At 37.4% G+C, this 24,991-nt stretch overlaps 1 protein-coding gene across 3 annotated transcripts in view; it reads right to left on the reverse strand.

Annotated features, from left to right (window-relative positions):
- OTOG (otogelin) overlaps positions 1-24,991 on the reverse strand; it is a 95,027-nt gene that overhangs the window by 48,714 nt on the left and 21,322 nt on the right. For all 3 annotated transcript variants that reach the window (XM_039553235.1, XM_039553236.1, XM_039553237.1), the window contains exons 16-24: positions 22,729-22,861; positions 21,611-21,788; positions 19,651-19,775; positions 18,529-18,741; positions 16,782-16,947; positions 16,197-16,271; positions 13,204-13,247; positions 11,904-12,057; positions 2,826-2,933 (exon numbers count right to left, since the gene is read on the reverse strand). In XM_039553235.1, coding sequence (XP_039409169.1) covers positions 2,826-2,933; positions 11,904-12,057; positions 13,204-13,247; positions 16,197-16,271; positions 16,782-16,947; positions 18,529-18,741; positions 19,651-19,775; positions 21,611-21,788; positions 22,729-22,861 — 1,196 coding nt within the window. The remainder of the gene's footprint in view (positions 1-2,825; positions 2,934-11,903; positions 12,058-13,203; positions 13,248-16,196; positions 16,272-16,781; positions 16,948-18,528; positions 18,742-19,650; positions 19,776-21,610; positions 21,789-22,728; positions 22,862-24,991) is intronic.

Consider the following 24,991-nt stretch of genomic DNA (forward strand, 5'->3'; position numbering starts at 1 on the left):
CTAAAAAATCTAGGTAGCCCCAACTACTGGTAGCATCAGGTTCCTTCCAGTTCACTTAGCAAATAACTTGTACCAACATGAAGCCATTGTCCAGATTTTCCAAGACTCCACTTATCCCATCACTGATTTACTCCACTGCTCGCATTTTGCATCACTACATGTATCAATACACTAAGCGCATGGCTAAAATAAGTTAAAGATACAACATGTGAGAAGTATTCGCTGTATCAAAGCACAAGGAGATGGCAGTAGGACCTGCACAGCTAACTTCAGTCACCTCAGAGCAGTACCTAAGGAAGGAACCTCATCAAGTTGAGGGAAAGAGAGGCCAACAGAAGAAATTTTATTTGGACTGGAAGACTAAGCACTGCTTCTCATGTTCTCCTGAGACATTAGGTTTTAGTTTCACTCTTGGCCTATTCAAATCCTTCTCCATATGCTGATCTCGTAAGGGCCTGTGCAGAAACATTTCTTAACATGTAAAGACTAGGGAGTTCCTTTGCATAGTTTCTTTTTTTCAGGACTCTTAACACATTTATAGTCAGAAGGAAAGGATTAAGAAGTACACAAATGTCTTCAAAACACCAGGCTTGTTTCACACTAAGTGAACATTTAGTTATCTAGAGAGCCCTGTTGGAAAAGCAGAACTACCAGCATATTCTAAACTTCAAATAGCTTTTTTAAAAAGAAGTCTTTGTTAAAGAATACAGGAGGCCCAATTCAGCAGCCCACAGTGACCAGCAGTTGCTCAATGGTCTCAGCATGATGACAGCAGACCAACACATCTACCTGCACAACCCATCTTACCTTGCACGGCACCCCACCAAAACGTTGCTCTGATACCCTCAGCGTTAGAACCTTTTGTTTCATGTTGCCACTACACGCTTAATATTTCGGGCACTTGCACAGAAAACCAAACTTGGGGGAACCTAGAACTACAGGTCAGTCAGACCCCAGAGCTTGGGCTGACAGGTCCTGTCAGTTCACAGGTAGTTTTGTGGACTTAAGAAATTATTTTGTTTGTCACGTTACTGTTCAGTAGAAAAATCAAATGAATATTTATTTTGTCATCACTACATCAGATATGAGTAAGATGATATTTATCATCAATGTACAGTAATTCCATGCACTAACCCTGCTATACAGTAACTTCTATGAGTGCCTAAATGGGTTTGTTTGCACAGAAGCACTCTCATGCTTTGCACATTTCCCTTAACATACCAGATACACAGTCCTGCATGAACACACAGCAGACTCAGAGATTCTATATGCTTTGTATCAAGCAGAGCTTGTTGCAGACTCCCTTCTATTAGCAGACAACTGATCGCCAAAAAGCCATTATCACTTAAATCTGTCTTTGCTTCCGGACATGGAAGACTACAAAAGGCATGACAACCTTAAGGATTTGTACATTAATTAATGAGCCTGGCCTCAGGAAAAAAAAAAGTGAGAGAAGGCTAAATATCCAGTGGTTTTCTGCCTGCACTGCTGCTGCCTTTGGTGAAGTCTCATACAGATTGAATGGGATATATTAATTCTCTCTGAATGCAAGCAATCCCACACCAGGTCCACATGGAGAGGCCTTTGGAAACAAGGGGGTGAATAACCCGGGTCGCTTTACCTGCCTGCCCAGTGGAGATGGCTTGTAAGTCGCTTCACCAGTCGACCAAAGGGCTACAAATCTCTTCTAGAGCAGCTACTGAGGACCTGACGAGAGGCAGAGGAAGGCAGTCAGCACAAGGCTGGACACTGGGGCACGACATCCAGACAAGGCAGAGCCTGGTGCTGACTGGACGAGCCTTCCCTGGGCTAGGCTACCCTGAGCTGTGCAGGCCAGGAGCAGCAGCCCACCAGGGGACACCAGTTAAATGCTCCTGGAAAGCTACAAGAAGGGCACAAGAGGAGGGAACTGCTCTGCTGAGAATCTGGAGGCTACACCACTGCCACAGCATCTTGGTTCTTGGCAGTAGAGCTGATTTTTCTGAGGCTCTGGTAAGACAAGTAGCACTGCTTGGTGCCAGCTCACAACATCCAGAGGTTAGAGAGGAAAACAGGCAGGGACCAGCAAGAAACAAGCCTGTTTCAGCATCAGGTAGGTGGGGTATATTTTCACACTCCTGTGAAGCTTATTAAAATGGCAGTAAATCACATCCCACTGAGAGTGCTCAAGGAAACCTGGCAGGGTACATGCAGCACTTACAACACTGGATACTAAAAGCAGTAGGTTTCTGAGTACGTTTAAATGATCCTATCAACCCTTGCCTATTGCAATTCTCCCTCTGAAAGCTGATTGATTCATCAGTTATCCACATATGCAATATCAGCAATCAATTTGTCTGTTTCTTTGCTCAGTACATGATGTTGCTCAGTACTCCCCTTAATTTAACATAATAGTGGGTGCATACTTATGGACACAGAGTTATGTTCTGGTCTCTAGACTGCTCAGATTCAATGCTAAGTATGAAAATGAGTAAGTAAAAAGCTTTAAAAAATGTCACTCAGGTGTAATACTTAAGGGATTTTACTTTGGGAATACTAGCCATGACCTTGAAAATAAAAGAAAAAAAATCATGCTCTAAATCAAGATTTTTAAAAACTAAGAAGATCCTGAACAGCTATTATTTTGTTATGTAAAGCTCTTTAAATCAACAACAAAATCGAAACCAATTTTAATAGCTCTTTGAAGAAATGTAAACATGAAGTCAAAGTAGATGATTTACCATGATCTGCTGTGAAATTCATGATCAAAACACGTGAAGGAAAAACAAGCAACCTAAAAACACACAACAAAAATGAAATAATCACTTAAATAGCTCTCCACTTACCATGTATGACAGGAAGAAACTACTTTGTCACCTGGAAAATACTCCTTTCCTTTCCATGAGCATGGACATTCATCTGCATCCAAGCACATATCCCCATGTTTCACAAGACTGTCAAAGAAGAACAGAAAATACACAATCAGCAGCAGTATAGCTGGTATCCTGGTATACAAAAATATTTTCCTAAACTTAAAATTACTACCACCTTTGAAACCCAAATAATATTTAAAGTCTTCTGAAACCAAAAAGGCACAATTTTATAGTAATTGGGTCGGAGCAATTTGGTGTCTTCCTTTCACAGGTACCTGAATATTTTATCCTTACTAAGTGCCAGCACTTCAGGCACTAAGCCTTTAATCACCAACTGTGTGAAGATTGACTCGTTAATATACAAATTTTAAGGTCAGTGAAACTAAGAATTTCAAGAAATCCTCTAAATTTCACCAGATTTCTTATAACTCAGCCAATTGCAATTAACTGAAGCCAAGAGATAACCCATGAGATGTGGGAGCCATCACAGCCCTTTGTTCTTGTTGTATGTACTCCTACTATCCAAAACTAGTGGCATATTTAGTCTAAGGACTTTTAAGTGAGGATTTCCTCCTGACCTCTTCTTTTCTTTCCCTTCCCTGATTTAGAGATTTGCTGTAGTTATGCTACTTGCTCTGTGAATAACTTAATCAATATCAGAAGTGCTATCCTGGCTGCATGAAATTATTATATTAATTATTTATATTTATTTCTGCATGACAGGCACCTTCACACAAGCAATTACAAATATACTCAATTTTATTGGCAGAAGTATCCTCACAGTCTTCAGGGAAGATTTTCATGATAACAGAGCTAACCATATGCATAGCTATTCATAGTTCAAGACTAATGCTATGAATTTGTGCTCACACACAACTCCTAGAGAATCAGATAAAAATGGAAAACTGTTTTAAAAAAAATAAAGTGAAAAAGATTACTTTAATAGAGACAGAACAGAGGAATTCTTGCCCAGCAAGACTAAATAGAGTAACTAGTCCTAACTTTAAAGGAAAGCATTTGTGGTTTTTTGATAATATTCAGAAAATCTGAAATTAGACAAAGAGAGATAGATAGAGATCTCAAGCCGATTCTACAAATAAATATCAGGAGATATACCAGAAGTATTGAGTTATTAAATTAGATATCATTTTACTGAGCCCGGGAAAGTTGCATTTCCTCCAAAAAGTGATTCATTTTTTTTACAAATATTGTAATGCTATTGGACAGGCAAAGTGTTACCAATATGGGACCTGAGGATCCAATAACAGATAGAACAGCTGTGATGACAAACCAATCTCTCAAATGAAAGTTGTAAAACATGAACTCTTGACAAGCTGCAGCAGTGTCTTTCACTCCAACAGCTGCAGCTCCAAGTTGTTTTGATCCTATCCAGGATCCCATTCTGTACAACACAAGAATCCAGAGCAACTAGCATGCCAGTTCCATAGTAAAAGGATTCCTTACAGGCACCATGCAGTCTATGATTATCCTTGTTTCTAACGTTTGAAATGCATTTGTATTGAAAAATAAACAGCCTCCTAAAATGGTACTGTCAAGAAGATAATATTTTTTCTTTTTCAAGATAAATTTGTTTGGAATCCCAGCACATCTCTGTAGTAATACAATTTTAAACCTGTTAGGAACACAGGAAAATCTGTATATTGTTCCTGATGTTTAGCACTGTAATTTGGGCAAGATACAGCGCCGTGGGCAAGACATGATGGCTGTGAGGCACAGCCATGACAAACAGGGTGACAATACTGTTGTTTCCCCTGCTATCCAAAAGGAAACATTTCATCATTGAATTTATCACAGCACATTTTATTTACTCGTATTAATGAGCTGGTAATTGGTATTCGACAAATTATATTGTACAAATTTGTAATTTGCATTTGACTTAGACTCTTCTTCAGTGTGTTATTTATCAGACAAATTCACAGCTCTCTAAGGCTTATGAATGGGAACATGCAGAACATCATAAACCCTCCTTCCCCACTAAACTGAAAAACTGTAATTTTCCTCCAGGGTAGGTGAAGTGTTCTTTGTAATCCATACTTATTTCAAGCATTGTGTCACTTGGAGACAATCAGCTGTGAGAAATTCCCACTGGTTTAAAGCTGCTCAGAACTGAACAGGGCACATTCAGACACACAGATCACACTGACAAGGTAACACTAAATGCAGTTTTTTCCTCACATTATTACGCTGGATTAAAAAAAAAAAGTGATAACAGCTTTCTCTCTTGCAAAGCCAAGCAAATGGATAGATTTCAATGATCTAAGAATTTGCCACAAATACCCTACAGAGAGGCCTTGCACAGCTCCTCTTTGAAGTATCAGACATTTTTCTTGATGCTTATACTTACTGTCCAGCTCACAATGAACTGCAAAGACAAGGACAACTATCCTGCTTCACCCTGCTGAACATGCACTTTCATTATTATCTCATTATTAGCTAAAGCTTTCTGCATTCACACACACAGAAATATGTAAACAGTCTTGGTAAAGGCACCGTTAGAAGTAATATGTCACCTGTCAATCACCAAACACTTCCTTGCTTCTGCAAAACTCACAAACCTGGACCAAAACATTAGGAAAAAAAAAAAAAAAAAAAATCTTTCCCCTCTTCAGCAGAGGAGTTTTCAACAAGTTGTATATTGGACAGGCTCCTTCCCCTCTCTTCTGCAACAGTCTGACATCAACTGATTAATGCAGCCACGTAATATTTTTGCCACAACTACAAATTTGCTCTCTGAGGGTTTCACAGATCTTCCTACAAAGGTCTGTAATAGAGTTTAGGGGAAGAGAGCATTTCTAATCCCAGAATTCCACTGCCACCCATGACTTTCTAACCAGAAAACAAGACAGATTTTGAGAAAAAAATCCCATGTTGGCAACATTACTGTAGCACCTAATGCCTTCACTACAGTTCACTCACTGTCTAGACAAGGAAGAGTTAATATATTCCTGCTGACTGTTTTCTTTCTTGTTTGGGGAGCTCCTTGCAACCTCTTCTTCCTTTTTGCCCTGGTTTATTATACCAAAATATTAAGTAATTTTGCAATATGCTTGGAAGGTTTTCATTATTCTCACTTTACATTTCCATCCTTCTGTGTTAACAAATGATTTCAATGCTTTAACTGAGTTTTTTTGCAGCTTCACCCTGGATTGGAAACCCCCCTTCCACCAGCACCAGAATTTCAGAAAGTAACTCTGAACATAATAGAAGCCTCCTTTTGAACTAAGTGACAGAGTTCCATATGTCTCTTCTTAAAGACAAGTCAGAAAGCAGAAGGTAACATGAACATGTGCTCAAGAATCTCAATGAAGCTGGTGAAGTTTTACTGTCAATTAATACAAGTACAGAAAAAAAAATTAGAGATTTATTTGCAGCTGGTATAAACTACAAAATAAGAGACCAAAAGGGTTTGTAAGTATTGCAAGAAGAAATAAGGAACTCTAAAATATATCAAGGAAAGTTGCAAGTTGGCAAAGCAGAAGATGATGGAAAAGAACTGGGTTGTCTTGCAATGGCACTGCAATAGATGTTTTCTTTGGAAATGAGCTCCTGCACCTTTAGCACACTGTGTCTATAGCCATCAGAAATAGAAACCAGCATAAAATCCAGTGTGGATAAATATTAGTTCCTGAAACATTCCAAATACATGAATGTTGATGTAGTCTTTGTAAGAGGATTGTATTTTCCTGAGGAAATAGTCAAGGGCATAGCCATGATGTTATGTATCCCCATAGGGGTTAATCCTTATTTGCCGGGAAAACATTTAAGTCTTCTTGACAGACCTCTGCAAAACTCTGCCTAAATCAGAAGCAAAAGACTAAAAATACTTAGCCTGATAGCAGCAGCAGGGCCATCCAGAAACAAGAGGTTTGGACAGAACACAGCTTTTATTTTCATGCTAATAATAATAGTAAATTCTGAGCTTAAACTGAGGAGCAGTAGGTCTTCTGAAAAATGACATTAAATACACACCAAAAGCACAAGACTTTGATTTAATCTAAGGAGACTTATTTTAAGCTGTAACATGGTCAATGTAATTGCACCCATAAAGATTGATTTTCTAAAAATATTTGAAACTCATCTGTATTCTTCCCCCATTAATAGGTTTGTTTGTCCATAGGCACATTTATAAGATGACAACATACATTGTTTTCTTTCTGAAAATTAGAAAGGGATGAATTTTCTTTTTCTTTTAATAAAACCTTCCAAAAATGTGTTTAAGCCCCTTATGTGTAATTTGATACATACCACAGAAATACAGTGATAATTTAGAAATTTTTGTAAGGAAAATCTGGCATTATATTCCTTAGTTATGAAACTTCATTACAATTACTGGATACTACAGCTTTGAATTTACTATCTCTTCCTTGATCTATTTTATGAGAGCAGTAAGTGATGAAAGAAAAGCAACAGAAAAATTCTTATTATATAAAATTTCCTCAAATTTAGTAGAGTCCAGTTTCAGCCCAAAAGACATTCTTCTGTCATAAATAACAAGAGTTATCTCCAGGGTGTGGGGGTGGGAGAAAGAAGGTCGGGTTTTGTTTTTCCTAAATGAAAAAAAAAAAAAAATTTATCAGACATTTGGCTTAAAACAGTGGCTCACATAGCTATAAACAACTAAACATATAGTGCAAGGAAAAAAGAAAACTTCAATACAATTGCCTTGTGCTCCTGAGGTTCAAACGGACTCAGGTCGTTTATAAAAATAAATATATATGCTTGGGAAAATGGAGCACACTGTGTTCTTAGTTATTTTAGAATGGTGTTGCTTTCTTTTTAAGGTCAGTGTGTTGACACTCTATAAAATATTGAGTTGGGTATTGGATGTTGCTGAGCTGTGAGAAATTAAGTGACCTGGACACAGAGATAACCACTACTAGCAGCCAGCTGAGAAATAACTTTTTATTCCCTTGCAGTACTAACATTGAGTGCAAATTTTAAAAAGTCACTGAAACAAGGAGAAAATTACAGCCAGTTTTATAAGCATGACTAGGAAGAGAAGTCTGGTCATGATTTAAAGTCCAAAAAAAGTAATTATTTGATTAACTAAAGTTTCCAAATACTGCAAAGTTAGCAGAGACTCCCAGATTCAGGTTAATTGTATAGTGGTTGGTTTAATTAACAGAGCTTTATAGAGGGAACAAAACCATAAAAGGCAAAAAATTAGGAAGATCTAATAGGCAGATGTAACAAAAGCAATAGAAAACATTACTATTTGCATCTGGGACAATATGTATTTCAAGCTATTGACATAACTCTCAGAATTTGTATTTATTATTCATATTTAGGGACTGGAAGGCCTTGGTTTTTCAGCAAAATTGAATTAATATAAAATAGACATGGAAATTGCTAAATATTTCAGTTAATGGAAATATGAATGGATAACATGATCTAAAATAAATATCGACAAACAATTTGACTGATTCAGTCCAAATAAAAGTACCTGTCTTCAAAAAATCTGACAGCTTAGAGTCTAGAGTCTAAGCTCTAGACTTTAAGTCTAAGCTCAGCTTAGAGTCATAGAACTATTTAGGTGGGAATAGACCTCTAAGATAATTAACTCCAACCATTATAATACTCCCACAAAACTATATATATTGCAAGTACAGTATAAATTTTGCACTGTACACTCTATACAGCATAGATCAGTTAAATCCAACTCATGCTGCAGTCAAAGGGTAGCATCCTGTCAGTGGGGGAAGCGAGAAAACACAATTCCTTCAGGAAAGTGACTGCTTTTCTTGACAGCAACACCAAGAGCAGGCTGTAAGCAACAATGAACAGAAGCTGTTTCAGAGATCATTACTGGTCTGACTGGAGACCATGGAAAACCAATGGAACAGGGACAGGCACAAACCAGCATATGTCCATTTGGAGCAAACATGTCACACAGCATGCAGAAATGTAGGAAGATACTACTGGCTTTTCCCCTCCTTTTCCTTTACTCTGTCTTTTCTCCTTGTTTCTTCTGCACTCTGATTAAAGATTCTGTCTCCCTGTCAAATCATGCACATTTGGTACAGTTAAGGAGGGAAAAATCATTCGATTCATAGAAAGACAGAAGCAGCAAATGTAATTCAAATAATGTACTTGAAAAATTATGCACTGAGAGAGTATTAGTTTTTTGAAATGCAACATAGAAATATAGAAAGTTTCCATTTAAATGGTGACAGATGAAAACCAGTAAGAAAAAACATAAATAAAGTCTTTAAAATTACTTAATATGTCAGGCAAAGTAGTGTGAACCAACATTAAGAAAGCAAGCTTGAGGAGAATTAATATTTTATTTCAACAGCTTCTAAAATAGATGGAAAGTATGTCATTAATTTTTGTGCCTTAAGAACTGTAACCTATAGAATGATCTCCTGCAAATTTAGGTATTTACTTAAGCATGTTTACTTGCATTTGATTTACTCACTGCAGAGTAAAAAGAATGAAGCACAGCTGTGCTATAAGCACAAAAAAGAAGGAATGCTAGAAGTAGTGAATTATTTGAAAGAATATTTCACACTCCAGACATTAGAAAAACAGACTGCAAAACAAAAATACTGCCCCCTTGAAATCTTAAGGGCACCTTCTGTGAAAACAGGTTCTTCCCTTCTCTTTTTGTTAAGTACCTTTTGGGGTATCACTGAGGAATAATCACACCACTAAGCAGATCAGAAAGGTCCTTCCTCCTGAAAAAACACAGCTTCCTATACAGGTTTCTGAGTTGTGACATATTTGCTTTACCTCACTCACTTTTTAAATTAGTTTACCTAAATCAATTAATCAAACACATTAAATTGATTTCATTACTACTTAAATCAGCTTAGCTTGCATGTAATGAATCAAGATAAACTGATGCAAGATCTCAAAGAGGAACAAAAGCATGAATAAAGGAATGAAACTTATAATTTCAGGTAAAGGACTAATGCTAAGATCAAAGAAATTCCATGGCAGTTTTACCCTTTTAAAGTGGACAACGTCAGCTCAGTTTTCCATTTCACCAGTAAGAACTGATAGCTGAGAAAGGGGATTTTGAAGTTGCACAAATCCACAGTGCATTTGAATCCTGCACTGCTTGAACTGACATGAACACAGGAGGAGGTATTGTGTAAAGCTAATGGTATTTCACCCATTTTTCTCTTCCAAAAATTTAATTAAAATTTTTTCATAACTGTACTGTACTGATTCTGACTCTACTGTGTTCAATCTGCAGCATGAATCATTGTAGTGTGAATTCAGTGACTGACTTAAAACATTAGGGCTCTTCACATCCAGCTTCTATCCAAAAAGCAACTCTTAGCAAAATTCCTTCATCATTAAGATTCAGTATCTAAATAAAAAAACCTGCATAGTTAATACATAGCATAAGTCTCTCGCTTTTCCAAAAGGAGACCAAAAAACCACAAACCTTTAGGATCTTCTTAATTTTTCCTAAAGCAACCTCAAATAAAAACATAACTATGTAAGCAATATAGCACCCCTAGAGGTGAATATTTAAAATATCAGTGTTGACAAGTTTGCAAGTGACTTTAATTTCTACTTCATCAGTACAGACTGACATTCCTAGTTCAAACTCTAGGCTTTAACACTGTTTCCTAATTCTACCTGAAGCAGCACTGAGGGTAAAATTCTGGAACACAAAAAAGCCTTTCCCGTCACACCTCCTCAAAAAAAAAAAAAAAAAAAAACAAAACCAAAAAAAACCAAAACAAATAAACAACCCCAAACAAAAAACCCAAATCAAACAAACAAAACCCCAAGAAACCAAAACCATATAATTTTGTGTTAGTATCTCTACAGGCAATGTACAGCCATAGGAGAACAGAATTCAGTTTGCCAAAGTTACAGTGAAGACAAAACTTCTTTATTTTGTATTTTTATCTCCAGGAAATCATAACACTTTGCCCCTTATAACCATAAAACCATATTATCAGAGCTTTGGGATCACCAACACTTGACACTGAGTCTTCCAATGCTAGAAAAAAATGTAGTTGCTTAAATTGCAGACCTAAATTTCACCAGGAAGCAGGAGAGATCACAAGCTCAGACGTTATGCACAGCAAAACAGCAGAGAATAAAATGTTTATATGATCTGAGTTGCCAGCCATACAGTGCTGCTGAAGGTAGCTTTGACATATGTCAGCCTGGTGCAAGAGGGTGAATTTTTGCAATTCTGAAAATATCTACCTTAGCACTGCACTTTTTCACAACGGTACCACACTGTGAGTTCAACTAATTACAGGTTCCATCTCGTGTGAATCATTTGACATTTCATGCTTCTGAGTATTAAAAGTAAAATCCCCAAATCCTGAGTAGCAATATTTTATCATGAGATAGAAATAACTATACATCACTCAGTATGAGTGCACAGACTTCAACTGAGCTACTTCAACACAGTTCAAATGAGGCTCTGGCTTTTACCCTTTGTTTTAAGGAGGCTCTCAAGGTATAAACAATAATTTCAGAATTATAACACTAAAATCTCCAGGCTAAGTGCTTAAGAAACTAAATCCCATCAAGGCTGGCATAACTTAAACACATTATTGTTATTTCTATATTCAAAATTATCTCAACAATACAGTGCTTGATTCCACGACAGCTCATCTGTACATTATCAGCATAAATCCCCAGGACTTAAGAGATCCTTTTGAGGGAAAAAATACTGAAAATTATGCCTATGAATAAATAAACTTGTCTCCTTCAGCCAAATGTTAAAATAAGAGGCTAGATATTTGAAAAAAAATCTAGATAAACACAATTCTGCTGTAACACACAGATTGAATCAAATTATTTCATTGCCATTTCTACGTTCTCGTTATTTTGATCATATTATTATGAGGTATTTAACTCCACTTGTCTCTTGGTTTAGCATTCGTTATGATTTCAAGAGGCAGTACCATGGTATAAGCCTTCACAAGTTTGATGCTCACCCTTTGGTATCTCATATTCTCCAAGTAGAATTCTACTGAGTAGAAATCCTCAACAGAATTAATTACTCAGTCATGTTTGTGCACCAAAAGATGTAACTCTATCCATACTCACCCGGGTGGGCAGACACAACCTGACACACAAGGAAGGTGTGCTGAGAAAGTGAGGTTTAGCAGCTGATTCTCACAAGTCCTCTCTCTGCTGAGCTCAGGATCCACTTGTGGATTACTGCAGTTAATAAAAATCTGTCCAACCGGGCAGCTGTGTGCTGGGGGAGAAAATTGACAAATGCTTTAAGTCTTTGTACCTGAAATTTTGTATTCTGTAAATAATGTGTGCAATGAGGGTTTGTAACACAGAAATATAACATCCAGCAATGCTAGTAACATTTAGTGGCCTCTCCTGTACATAGTTAATTCCACAGAAACCTATATTTCTCATACAAAATACTGAAAAGAATATATTCCTTTAGTAAGGGACATGACTTTCTAAACTGTTACTCAGGAATTGGTTCTCCAAAACAGAAATGTACTACCAACAGAGAAACAAAAATCAAGAGAAAGTAAAAAAATGTCAAGAGAAGATCTGAGACCTATATTTCACTTGCCCTGCTGAAGCCACTGACTGTGAACAAAGCAACCCTATTGTACTGTTACTTTTGGGCTGCACTGAGCATACTGTGTACACAAAAAGTAGTGTCAGTGTTTTGAATTGGTTTTGGTCAGTTGCTGGGGTTTGCTGCTTACTTAATTTTTTGTTAAGGAGAGAGGTTCTGGAAAAATTGTGAAAAATCAGTCAAAGCACCACCTTCAAGTGCATGGGAAACAGATTTCTAGCCAAGGAGCTGGCAATTCCAAGATGGAAACCTCAAATAAATGTCTTTCTCACTGACATGAGAATCATAACACGAGCATGTACTGTAATACTTCATGCCATATGAAATCCACTGTAGTAGGAAAAGCAGTTGATTCATTGCCTTGCAAAATATGACAAAATAATTTTTTTCGTATTTCTATTAGTCAGGGTTTCTGGAGGGAAGAAAACGTATCTGTGAAAAATTACTGGCTGTGTTCAGTTTGTACACTCATATTATTTGGGGCAAAGCTAACCTTTGTCTGCCCTTCTGAAGGTCTGCTGTTTATCCTGCAGCTAAGCTTACCTACATTAGCAATCTAAAAAAATAATATTTTAAAGTACTGGGGAAAAAAATTTGCTCTGATTTAACAGTATTTTGAACATTTAGGCTGCTACAAAGCAGGAGTGTTACTTTCAATCACACAAATATATAATTATGGATCTCCTGAAGTTAATTTGTACACATTACACTGTCTTCTAGTTCAGACAAGAGGTTCCACAGAGATTGGAGGAAATGTATTCATTGGACTTGAAGTATCTTTTCCCTCTCTTCACTCACCTATTATGTTGTTATCACAGTTCATTACTCCATCCCTGCAATGGCTGCAATGGAAATACACAAAGACGTAGTGAGAGCCAGGAAGATCTAAAACATTAATACATTCTATTTAGTAATGCAGGAAAAAAATCAATACAAAATAATTTTGCAAATGTTTGCACTGAACACTATAACTGTGGATAAAGTGCTCATTGCCTTAACACATGAAGAACATTAGTTAAAATTATGCATAAAGCAAAAGCTTGATTACAAATTAAAATGCAAGGGCTGACAAAAAAATATGTACAGGAATATACCCCTATACTGCTCCCCAACACACATTTCCCCTCCATGAAACAATTCAAAACTGCATAAAACCCAATCCTAACAAGATACTGTGTGCAGGGAAGCACTGAGAAACCTAACACTGTCTGCTCCTTTCTAATTAGAGCCAAAATAGTCCAGTACTTTTCTAAAATGGTAGCAGCTCCTATTGCAACTCATTGTCAGGAAAACTAGCTGTGCTGGCTTAGTTTCAGGTCCTGGTCTTCACTAGAGAAGCAGAGTCCATGAAATCCAGCACTGCTTTCCCATTCTTTTGCAAAGGCTAAGGCATCCCCAGGACTCCTACGGCTACTCAGCAGAGTCAGAATCAAATTCTGTATGTGCTACACCCTCTCTGTGAACACATTAGACCCCAAAGCCCTGCAGGAAAAGTGCTCAAGGAATGAACAGTATCACTCAGGCAAGAGGAAAAGGAGTACCAAAGGCAACTGAGAGGGAGGCAACTCAAATATGGATAAAATATCAATGAAATATTTTAAAGAACTGCTTGAAAGCAACAGAGCAGAAAAGCTATTCCTTAGAAAAACATGAGAAGAAATTCCAGTTTGAAAGTGGGAAGTTCCAAAGAAGAAGAAACTGAGAAGAAAAAGGACAGGGACAATATATTAAAGATCATAATTTTTTTCCAATAAAAACAAAGTGACAGATAAAACAACTTCAACACACAGTGGTTTTTTTTCCATTTCATCCACACATGTATTCCTACATGACCCCTAATGTATCACCTAGCACAAGGCAATTGTCAGGAGCTGACAGTCTGTACCTCTGCATTTGAAAGCCACTACTCCCAACAGATCTATATACAGCCTTATTAAAACACAAGTAAAAATCATGTCTAAATGGGAGACACAGATCTCTAATTCTGTCTTAAGTTCTAGTAGTTATAAACCAGTAGATTTTATTTTTATTAACACATTGACACGAAACATAAGCTGCCTGATCCCAAACGATTCCACTGAAATCAACAGAAAAATTATTTTTGTCCACAGTAATTTTTTGGATACTGCATTTGTGGATGATCACATTGTCTGCATTCAGCCATGTATCCATCACAGTGCTCAGCAAAATTAGCTAAACAAGACCTTTGAGGATGAAGATTAAAGATTACCAGGAGAAGCCCCTTCCTTTGACTGCCAGTGCTGTTTGGCACATGTTCTGTAAACAAAAATACCCTGGGAGGGCAGGCAACAGTGCACCCAGCCTTTGCACAGCCCCATATGCAGAATGGGCTGTCTGGCACCCTCCAGGGAATCTGCCCTAAGGTAAAAATAAGCCAACTTGATGAGTAAGATACCGACTTACAATAATCAGTATTTATGGACAGCTGACAATGATGCCTTTTCCTGGTCTTAAAATCAAGAGTCAAACACGGTTAGAAGAGCAAAAGGGATTTTACCTTGGTATTTATTTTAAGGATCCTTAGGTGCACACGTCCAGGTCGAGTGCACCGAAAATGCACATCACAATGCACCCCCCAATAGATCCGGTATAACATTACAGGTCTTACTAATTAGCAAATCTATCAAAGATTCCCCAATGAGAGGCTCGAGTGAGCCCCCCTCCCCAAGGAACCTTCCCCTGGATGGTTCTATCTAATAGAATGTGTTCTGGAGAGGACCTTGGGGTCTGGAGCACACTAACCCCCACCTATGAAGCTTCTAAAATGTTTAGTCTCCTAGCCTGACCAACAAGTCCAAGAATGTAGGCAAAAAGCACTAAGAATACAGAAATTGTAAAAAAGGGTAACAGGGGTGTAAAAGAAAAGGCAAAAAATCATCACAGCATCAACAAGAGTAAGAATGAGTTTGTGTGTGCTTACTAAGTGCCCCCATTGCAATAGATGCCTGACAACACCAATCTCTAATGTGGCTTTTACAACAAACTAAAGCACTACATTGATTTGTCACAGACATGATTCAGTCTGCTCTGCTTTTAATTAAGTGCTGTAACAACTGATACAAGCAGTGAGAGCTCAGATATTACTTTTGAAAGCTTGTTATTTACAGAACTTGTTGTCCACATTATTTAACCTTCTCCAGACAGAAATTACTGTTGAAAAGGATGCATCTGGCAGCATCCAGGATCATCTAACAAGCTTTCTTCTCTAATGTCATGACTGCGATGATGCAAATGGAAGAGCAAGAGGACAAAAACAAATGCCAAATATAAGGAACAGTAACAGAGATGCTTATTTACCATTGGCTGCAGCTGACAGTTTTTTGTGTTGTTCCTTAGTTGGCAAAAGCCACATTGCTCTTTTAAAATGATTCTATACTAGAGGAAGACAGATTCTTAATAATTCTTCATAAAAGGACTTAGAATCTGGTACAGGGAAGGAGAATAGCAATGAAGATCTAGGGACAGTCAGGAAATCTCTGAGCTTTTCTGAAGCTCTCCACATTGGTATGGATATAAGAAATTATTGTGCCTTTCTTTCTGCTTTGCACTTCAATATATTGCATTACAAGGCACAGCAGCCTAAAAAGCCTGAATTCTAAAGGACCTTTGTCAAACGTAGAAAACGGATGCAGGCTTATTCTGTATATTTCATTAAAAAATAACTAAAACAACAAAAAGGAAACCCAACAAAATAACCAGAATGATTTGATAGAGCTCTTAAAATTGTGACACAATTACGTGTTATGTGAAAACACAGTTTTGTATCTTACCATTTACCTAAAGATGTCACGACATTTTCTCCAGGGGGATAGTCAATTCCTTGAAAGTAACATGGGCATTCATTTCTGGAGTAGAGAAAAAACATGTAACTGATTAACCCAAACTGAAGAAATAAAACAAAATTCCCATTGACTTAATTGCTGTTCAAATTTCAGTTGGCTGCTTTTTTGGTTTAGGTGAGGTTTTTTTTGGTTAGCTGGTGGTTTTGTGGTTGTCCTGTTCTGTTTTGCTCTTTTTTAATGAAAGAAATTGATCTCAGTACTGCCATACAACTCAAGCACATTTCAAACCAAATCAGTAGGAAAGTGGAACCTTATGTTTTGCATCTCTTATATGCCAAAAACCAGACAGAAATGTAAGAACTAGCACTGATGATGTTGGATGAGTGTACACGCGATAGAAAAGCTATTTTTGATTAACACAGACATCAGTTCTGTATAAGTCTAAGAGACCCTGTCAAGTTTACAGATGCATATCATCTACAAGGGTAGATGTTTATTAGCTTCCCACTCTGACTTGCGAATGTGGTGGTCCAAAACAACAGGTTTGAGTATCGGAACTGCAATTTTACCCACCTCTGCACACATTGTTCAGTCTTGGTATCCAAATACATTCCAGAGGGACAGGCACAACCTTCAACACAGCCACTGCTGCATGTCTCTGGCACAGACAGTGCTTGGCAGGTTCTGCCACAGGTAGATACACAAGTACTGTACTCCTTTGTATCTTCACATGAAAGAGCTGTCCAAATGAAACAAATCTCTCAAATTGCAGTGCAAGAGACTCAAGTACCTCCCAAAAGCTTTCTGATAAACATCTCCATTCTTTCGTTCCCAATCACATTAAATTCCACTAAAATTGCTATCTTGGCACTAGGTTGTGTAAACTACACAGATGTAAATCCACAGTAATAACAAGCGCAATGAGTCTGTGCAGTTAATCCAGATTTACACTGTGGAAACTGAACAGCTGAAGCCTTTTTGCCTCTAACTCTGAAAATACTTGGCTCTTGTGTATGGGCTTTTGGAAGTGCACAGCACCTTAAAGAAAACATTAAAAGCATTAAATAAAATGTGTATACTTTGCAGATGTTGCACAATACCATCTTAAGTTTTCTTCTATCTCTCCCTATATATGTCTCTTATAAAGCTCTACTGAAAAAAAGTCTGAAGCTCTTGAAATACTAACAGATTCACGTATTTTAAATGCTACAAGCATGACTTTTTAAATAAGAGAACTGTACTTACTTCCAGAAAAGTTAAATAAAATCAAATGGCTTGAATGACTCTTTCAATCAAAAGTGGACACAGCCATTCAGGCCATAACTAAAGCAAATGAGCCAGTCTTGTCAGATATATATACAGATATTCCAGCTTGAGATGCTGAAGCTGGACCAACTTAATCCTCTTCATCATGCACTACAACATGGATAATTACATGGTGTGATGACAACTGTTAAATTTTAAGTTCTTGAATGTTCATTAGAAATGATTTTCAGACTTGTTAATAGAGCCAGACCAGACTCTGACATCAGGGGTGTCAGTTTCAGGTTGTTTGATCGGGTTTCCAATTCCATTTTTTTTTTAAAAGGTGCGTGAGAGCCTAACATGTCCTATCAATATCTTTTGCATCATTAAAAATTAATATAAACTGAAGAACTTAATATTATCCCACTCCTTTGCTTGTGAGGCTTTATGGAGTAGATAACAGACGTGATCTATAAAGATACGTAAATTCTGAATTCTTCTCTTTGTTTAAAACTAAATAACAACAATACCAAGTTTCAACACTTGCTTCAGCACTTCGTGTATTCCGGTGTTGCTGACAGTAAGAGGATAAGCCAAGAGATTGTCAGACAGCAGAAGTTGACAGTAATCCAACTAAAACTGCTAAATACCATCATTCCTCTTCTTGTTAATTTAAAAAATTAGATAAACCTAGCACCTACAAGGAAAAGAAATCTATTCATGCAGTTCATGAATAATATCTATATGGTACGAGCTGTGCAATGCCATATAATAAGGACAGACATATTTTGAATTCTGTACACATTTGAAGTCCTCCAACTATTGAAAAAAAATCTTTATAATGTTTCATAGGTCAAAGAAGTAAAGAAAGTAAACTGTAAAGGAAGAATCCTCTAAGAACACTACTATTAACTCTGTCTTGATGAAAAAATAACCTTGTCCGGCACACAGAAGATCACACTAGAATTAATCCTTTTCTCTTTTAAAAGATTGTATTGATTTAATTTTATTTTCTGATTGTCTCCAAAGTGCTCAGGCAGTAATTATTTAAGTCTAGAAGTGAAAGTAAACTCACCACAATCTGGGACAGCTCCTCTGAAATCTATTACAACTCCAAACCTTCGGCAATGATGAGCGTAATGGGCCAGAGCAGAGCAAAAACAAGTCTGTCCACATTTGCAAGTGTCTCTTCTGCACTGCTCAAAATAGGGAACAGGACTCAAATAGGGGTAGCATGGAGCAAAAAGATCTTTCGTAAGGATGCTACAAGCTTCCGCTGCATAAGAGGCTACACAAATAACAGATTAAAAACTGTTTCAGTGAGGGAGTTCAAAAAGACTTGGAACAAAAAGTGTCTTCTATACAATGCAACCAATCATGGTTATATTCTATTTCCACATAAATCTTTTAATCTTTGATAACTACACAGGTATAAAGAAGAACTAAGGTTCACGTCCAAATCTGTTACCAAGAATGCAGCTTTTTAGTGCTGCACATCATGTAAATACTCAGAAGACAGGTGATGCTGTAGCAGGAGACACGACAATTCCCAAGCATTGCTGAAATTACAGCAACGTAATTAATATTCTACCTCTATGGCTTTACAAGTGCGTAGTGTCCAATACAAGAAGTGGTAGGAACTGTGAAAGGGATATAACTGATGATCTACAAAGTTCATAATTATTAAAGGATGACTTAATGACCTATCTGTGGTCCTCATGGCATCAGCCACCTGTGTATTACCCCACCTGGACCCTTTCAGCTAAATCTATAGGCTGGCAGTGCATAAGCATCTTTTTTCCACTCATCCTCTTCCACAGTAGACAACTATCAAGTATTTAGGCTTTTTTTAGTATTCTCAAAAACGAATACTGCAGTAGTTTTGAGTCTCCATCTTAACTAGCAGCATCACCAATACACAACATACTACCAAACTTTAATGCATGTTTAACTTAACACAGTGTAACTGCAAACCAGAAATAAAATTGATGTGTTTCAAGTGCCTCTGCAAGTATTACAAAATCCTCAAACAATACACACTGTGATTTCTTAGGGCATTGAACTCAGCTGCCTCTAGGTACTAATTTCTTTAATGGGTAGGACTGGTAATTGCTGTACCTGATCCAGCTAGGAAAAAAGGCACAGATGTGCTAAGTAGAAATGCATTTGTCAATAAGAATAGACCTTCACTGCCCACCTGCCTGCAGATGAACATCACACGGATCCACCTGTGAACTATCACGCACAAGAACACACGCCGATGAAGTTTTCCACGTGTTTCCAAACAGCTCTGGAGTGCTTTCTGTTACTCCAACCGGAGATCTTTTACAAAACAAGTTAGCCAGAAAAAACATGGTGAATTTGCAGAATGGTCTCAGTTCTAACACCCTTTGATTCAAGCTCCTCTTTCACTGTTCCATATTCTCATGCACTTCCCCGTAAAACTGTAATCCTAAATTTCAGGACTCCTCTCTCTTTCCAGGTACAGACCCAGAAACAAAAGAAATGTCCCCTAGAGACTTTTTAAGGAAGAAAAGATCAAAATAGACCAAATTCCATTTTTATGGAATGACTCATTCAATCATAAGCATCACTGTCCTGATAGTTTGAACTCCCTTATTTGTACTTTTGGCTCCTTAGTGATAATCCGATTCATTTTTAATCTCTCTTCTACCTGTACTTTCCTGTCTGTTGCTGACTTCCCAGGCTCTTTTCCTTTCAGGAAAGAGAAAAGAAAAGAAATCCAAGCATCCAGAAATACAACTGCAAAAGCAATTGATACCCATGAGGCCCAGGTAATAGAAGCTGAATGATAAAGACTTTGATCAAAATAACCAAGGCACAATAACATCATACAGAGAGAACGATCAAAACTGTGCATTTAAACATGGAGTGCTACACTTGAGGAAAAAGATTGCATTAGGCACACAATCAGGAGTATTGTCACTGGTAAAGCAGCTGGGATTGAAGGCGTTGCAAAAGACACCACTGCCTAGGGCAAGTCTCCCAAATCCGCTGTGGGTCAGGCTGGTTGCGTACCTGTCAAGATGATTAAACACCACAGTCTGTGTCATGTCTCAGCACAATTCAGAAGTCCCCAGGTTTAAGTGCTTTTTGCACAAATGCCAACTATTGAACAGCTGCTCACTTGCATGAGAGCAATCCAACGGCTGTCATCAAAAATACACTACAAAACTACTTGTCAAACAGAAATATTTTAACTGGTTTTACAGAAATATCGCTTCATCGAGATGTTGTCTATGTATTTCCTAGTCTCATTATAAATAATAGTCTGATAATACTTTTGAATCTGTAAAATAAAAAGTGTTCAAAATTCCACTGGTATATTTGTGTGTGGATATGTCTTTTTAAACTGGAAATATAATGGAAAGCTTTTCCATTTCTCAATTAGTTTTGAGTTAGAAAAATTGCAACGGTCTTGAGAGAATAAGTTCTCCTACTCTTCCTTATCATATCTTGGTAAAAGAACTATCCTGTTGTGTCCTAAATTTGTGTTCTTCTCCCAGCTCCATTAGGCTACTCTAATCCACTGGAAGCCAATTTGTTCTTTAGTGTCTGTGAGAAGTATGTTGCAAAGAAACTGGGCAAACAGCAGTTTTGACTATGGTGCTTGGGCAGCTCTGACCACCTCTCACTGCATCCCAAGGAAGAGAAGCTCAGGGAGCAGCCTGTTCCTGGTGCTGCTCTGCAGGAACTGAACAATGGAGGCTCTGTCAGAGACAGCAGATTAGGACTCGCAGGAGAAAACAGGAACTGGAAAGAGATAGACTCTTGTAGAGAGGCAGAAAGTTCCTGACGTAGGCCACTCTGTATTTTGGACAACATTTTTCTGGTAAAATAGCCCTTGTGCATCATGTACACTTCACCAGAGTTTTATATTAAAAATTTATATATATAAAATATTTTTAAATATATATTTATAATATATATTTCAAGCAAAATCTGGCTTGATATTCTGTAGATGAAGCTATAGATTTTGTTAGCAAACTAAACCCTACTATCTATCTCACTAATGAAAACCTTCAAAATAAATTATTCTTGGTATCTATCCTTTCAGCTTCAGTACACATTTGATCTACCACTCTAACTATGGATATTCATATACTGGCAGATAAAAATCTTGCAGCTCTGCATACAGAAAATCATCCTCTGTGTTTCCATTGAAGGTTCCACAGAGGCCCACAGTGTCATCCTTCCACCGTTCATCCACTTGAAGGTAAAGCCTCAGTCCTTCTCTGTCGTAGAGGATCTGTAATCCAATCTGTGTCTTTACTTGCAGAAATACAGAGGAGAGTTTCCGTATTTCAAATAACTCTGGTGAGTAAAAACAGAAACTGTTGAAAGGGAAAGGAAATCTGCTTGAAATTTACATTTTGTTTCTTGTCATTTCACTCGTTTTGGTTTACAGCACTTATGTAAGTTTACTTTTTCTCCTATTTTCCTCTAAACATTGATTTCTCATGAAAGATTATACTGATTCAAACTTTAAGAACGAAATAAGAAACTTGTGAGAGTCACCACACTTTTTAAAATGCACTAAATGAAATCAATTTAAAGATATAAACATTGCAGACCATTTTTTGTAGACAAACTAATCCTATAACCAGGAACACGCTTCCTGTGTTAAAGCATTTTTTGTGAAATTCCCGAAGAGCCAAGGCCTTGCAGATATCAAATGTACTAATGATCTGCATATCAAGCTCTCATTAAAGATAACACTAAATCTAACAATCACATATTCCTATGTAGAATGCCAGACATCTTCAGGACAGAGATTTAAAAACTCAAAGCAAAAAGAAACAAAATTCATTTTTTGTCTGAAAATCTGTAGCTCGTCTCCAAGGGGCAATAGGACTCTTTCTGCTTAAATTTACATGAGTTGCTTACAAAAATGGGAGAAGAAATTATTCCATTCAAGAATAATAATTTTCAAGAGGAAAGAATGTCCCCTCAGGCAAAAACTAACAAACCTTGCAAATGTGAGGGATGGCATTTGGACTTGTTAAAATAAATACAACCTTAACAAAGGAGACAACTAGTCCAGTGCAGCCACTGCACACCTCCTACCATTAGTGTAAAAAGTACATCAAAAGTGAGTTTAAGAAACACAGTGTTTCTTAAGAAAACGATATTGATACTAAAATATGCCTTTTAACTTCAGTATGTTAGCAATATTGACAGTATCACAACATGCACAAATGCCATTAGAATATTGCTCTAGTGTTTTATCGGGTTTATATGCTTTATTCCTTACCATCTGCATAAGGCAGGTTAATTTTGAACTGGTCATAGATCAAAACATCTCCTGAATGAGTCAGAGTCACTTGCCTCTTGGGGTCCTGCTTAAGAATAAGGCTGATGGATTGGATACATGATCCATCCTGGTTCTGCAAGTGAGAGCAAAACAAACAAGCAAAGTTATACTTAGTGGGGAACTAAAATTTTAAGTTATATCCTGCTTCTCTAGCAGAGTGCACTTATAAAACATGCAGCTTTACAGCTAAGTCAGAAAGTTCATTATTTTGAATGATTTCCCATATGTGTCTAATAACACTAACCTGCTATGCAAATACAGCACAGAATTGGGATTTGGAAAGAAATTTAAACAATTTTTACATAGCTTAGTACCACGACACCCTCAACTCATGAGACACCTTGATTAAAGACCCACTGAGGCTGAGTTGATGCTCACTAACAACGCTGCATTATCTACAGAGCAGTGCATCAAACTCCAGATTTGTACTTCAACGTGTTCTGATACACCCAGCTTCTTTTAAAGCTTATTTTAAGATACAAAATTCTTTTAAAGGCAAACATTAATGAAAGACAAAACATCTTTTAAATCGTTATTTAAAACGGCATCTAAGTTAATTATTTCTGAGGGGAGTTGTAGAGTAAACCATGTTCATAAGCTCCCTGGATGAATATTGATGGAAGAAAGGCAGCATCGTGACAGCGTAAAGTATCACCACATCCAACTGACCCAGCTTGCTTCTTGCTGCTACTGTTGCTTATTCTTATTTCCATTTCACTTCTTCAAGTCAAAATGTCATACAGAAAAAAGCACAAGTAGGAATACTGAATTGCAGTCTGGATGAAATATACTCAAAAAAAAATCCTAGACCAACCTTGTTCACTTTTTTTACACCCACACTCTCCAGTGAAACCGAATTGTCAGCAGTACCAAAAGCAGCTAATTAACTGAAATTCTACAGCAAATACACCTCTACTAAGTAACATGGAAACAAGTCAGGTAGATGATTAACAGTGGTCAATTACAATCAAAGTTTTTAGGACAGGACTTCTACTTTCCAGAGTGGTACTTTGGCTTCCAATGCCAATATGGAAAGAATGCTTGTTAAAGAATGCATATTAACTACAGCAGGTTAACAGATTTTTCTTAACAACATGAATTTGATCACTACTTAATTTCTTAAGAAAAATATTTTATCAAAGAGAATCAGGCACCGAGATAGATCGAGAGATGACTTGAACTTCACCATGTCAGCACTGACCTTGCTACACGCTGAAACACATCAAAATCCAAATCCACATTTTACTTTCTTATTGATCTAGAAGGAAATCAGGTTTGTGCCACTCCTGTTACACTCAAATCTCTTTAGCACAGCTTGAGACACTAGCTTATTTAGGCTGGCCTAGTGTGGCTGGATAAAGTCAAGAGACTGTCCATTCCCTGCCATCTGCAGACGAAAGGGGGAAGCACCCAGTTGCTGGTTCTTCTGCTCAGCCTCCTTCACTGCAAGACCTTGTAACCATTTAACAAGTATTCCAGAACAATGACAAAAATTGGGTCCACTCTTGTCACACTATTTGTTCATCTTACTCTCATCTCAATTATGCATCTTTGATGTTTCATAATGTCCTAACAAAAACCATCTCTCTTACCAACACCATTTTCAGCACAAATTCAAAACAGTCTTACACACCAGAATATATACAGACATCACATGGCCAAAGAACATTCTAGGTCTCCCTGCAGAAAATTCCAAATTGATTGCATCTGGAACTGTGCTGCAGCCAAGAAATAACCACCAGAGGTGTTGGAGGCCACATTATTCAGCCCCACTGCCTCCAGTGAAGCCATAACTAATGATGAAACAGTAAAATTCTAAGCATCTTCAGTGCTGAAAGAGGCACTGAAAAAGACAACCTTTGGACAGCTGCACAAATATCAAAATTATACAGTGAATAGGATCATTCACAGTGCAAAGAGATCGGAACGTTCAGCTTAAAGATTTACACTTTTATTCAACTCTGACTTTTACTGGGACTTCAAATGCTGCCCTGATTGTTGAAAACCATTCCTAGAGCTGCAAGTCGCGCTACCACGTGGCTCTGAGAGATGCTGAACTAGCACAGAGTAGATCATCTGTCAGCTCAAGTACCATGGACACAAGTGCACACCTCGGTGTGTAAAGATTAAAAACTACATGCAGAATTTCCCTGTCTCTAGACAATAATGCAACAGTGATCTTTCACCGGCAGAGGAAAAGATA

This window comes from Corvus cornix, chromosome 5 (genome assembly GCF_000738735.6).
Source record: "Corvus cornix cornix isolate S_Up_H32 chromosome 5, ASM73873v5, whole genome shotgun sequence".
NCBI lineage: Eukaryota > Metazoa > Chordata > Aves > Passeriformes > Corvidae > Corvus > Corvus cornix.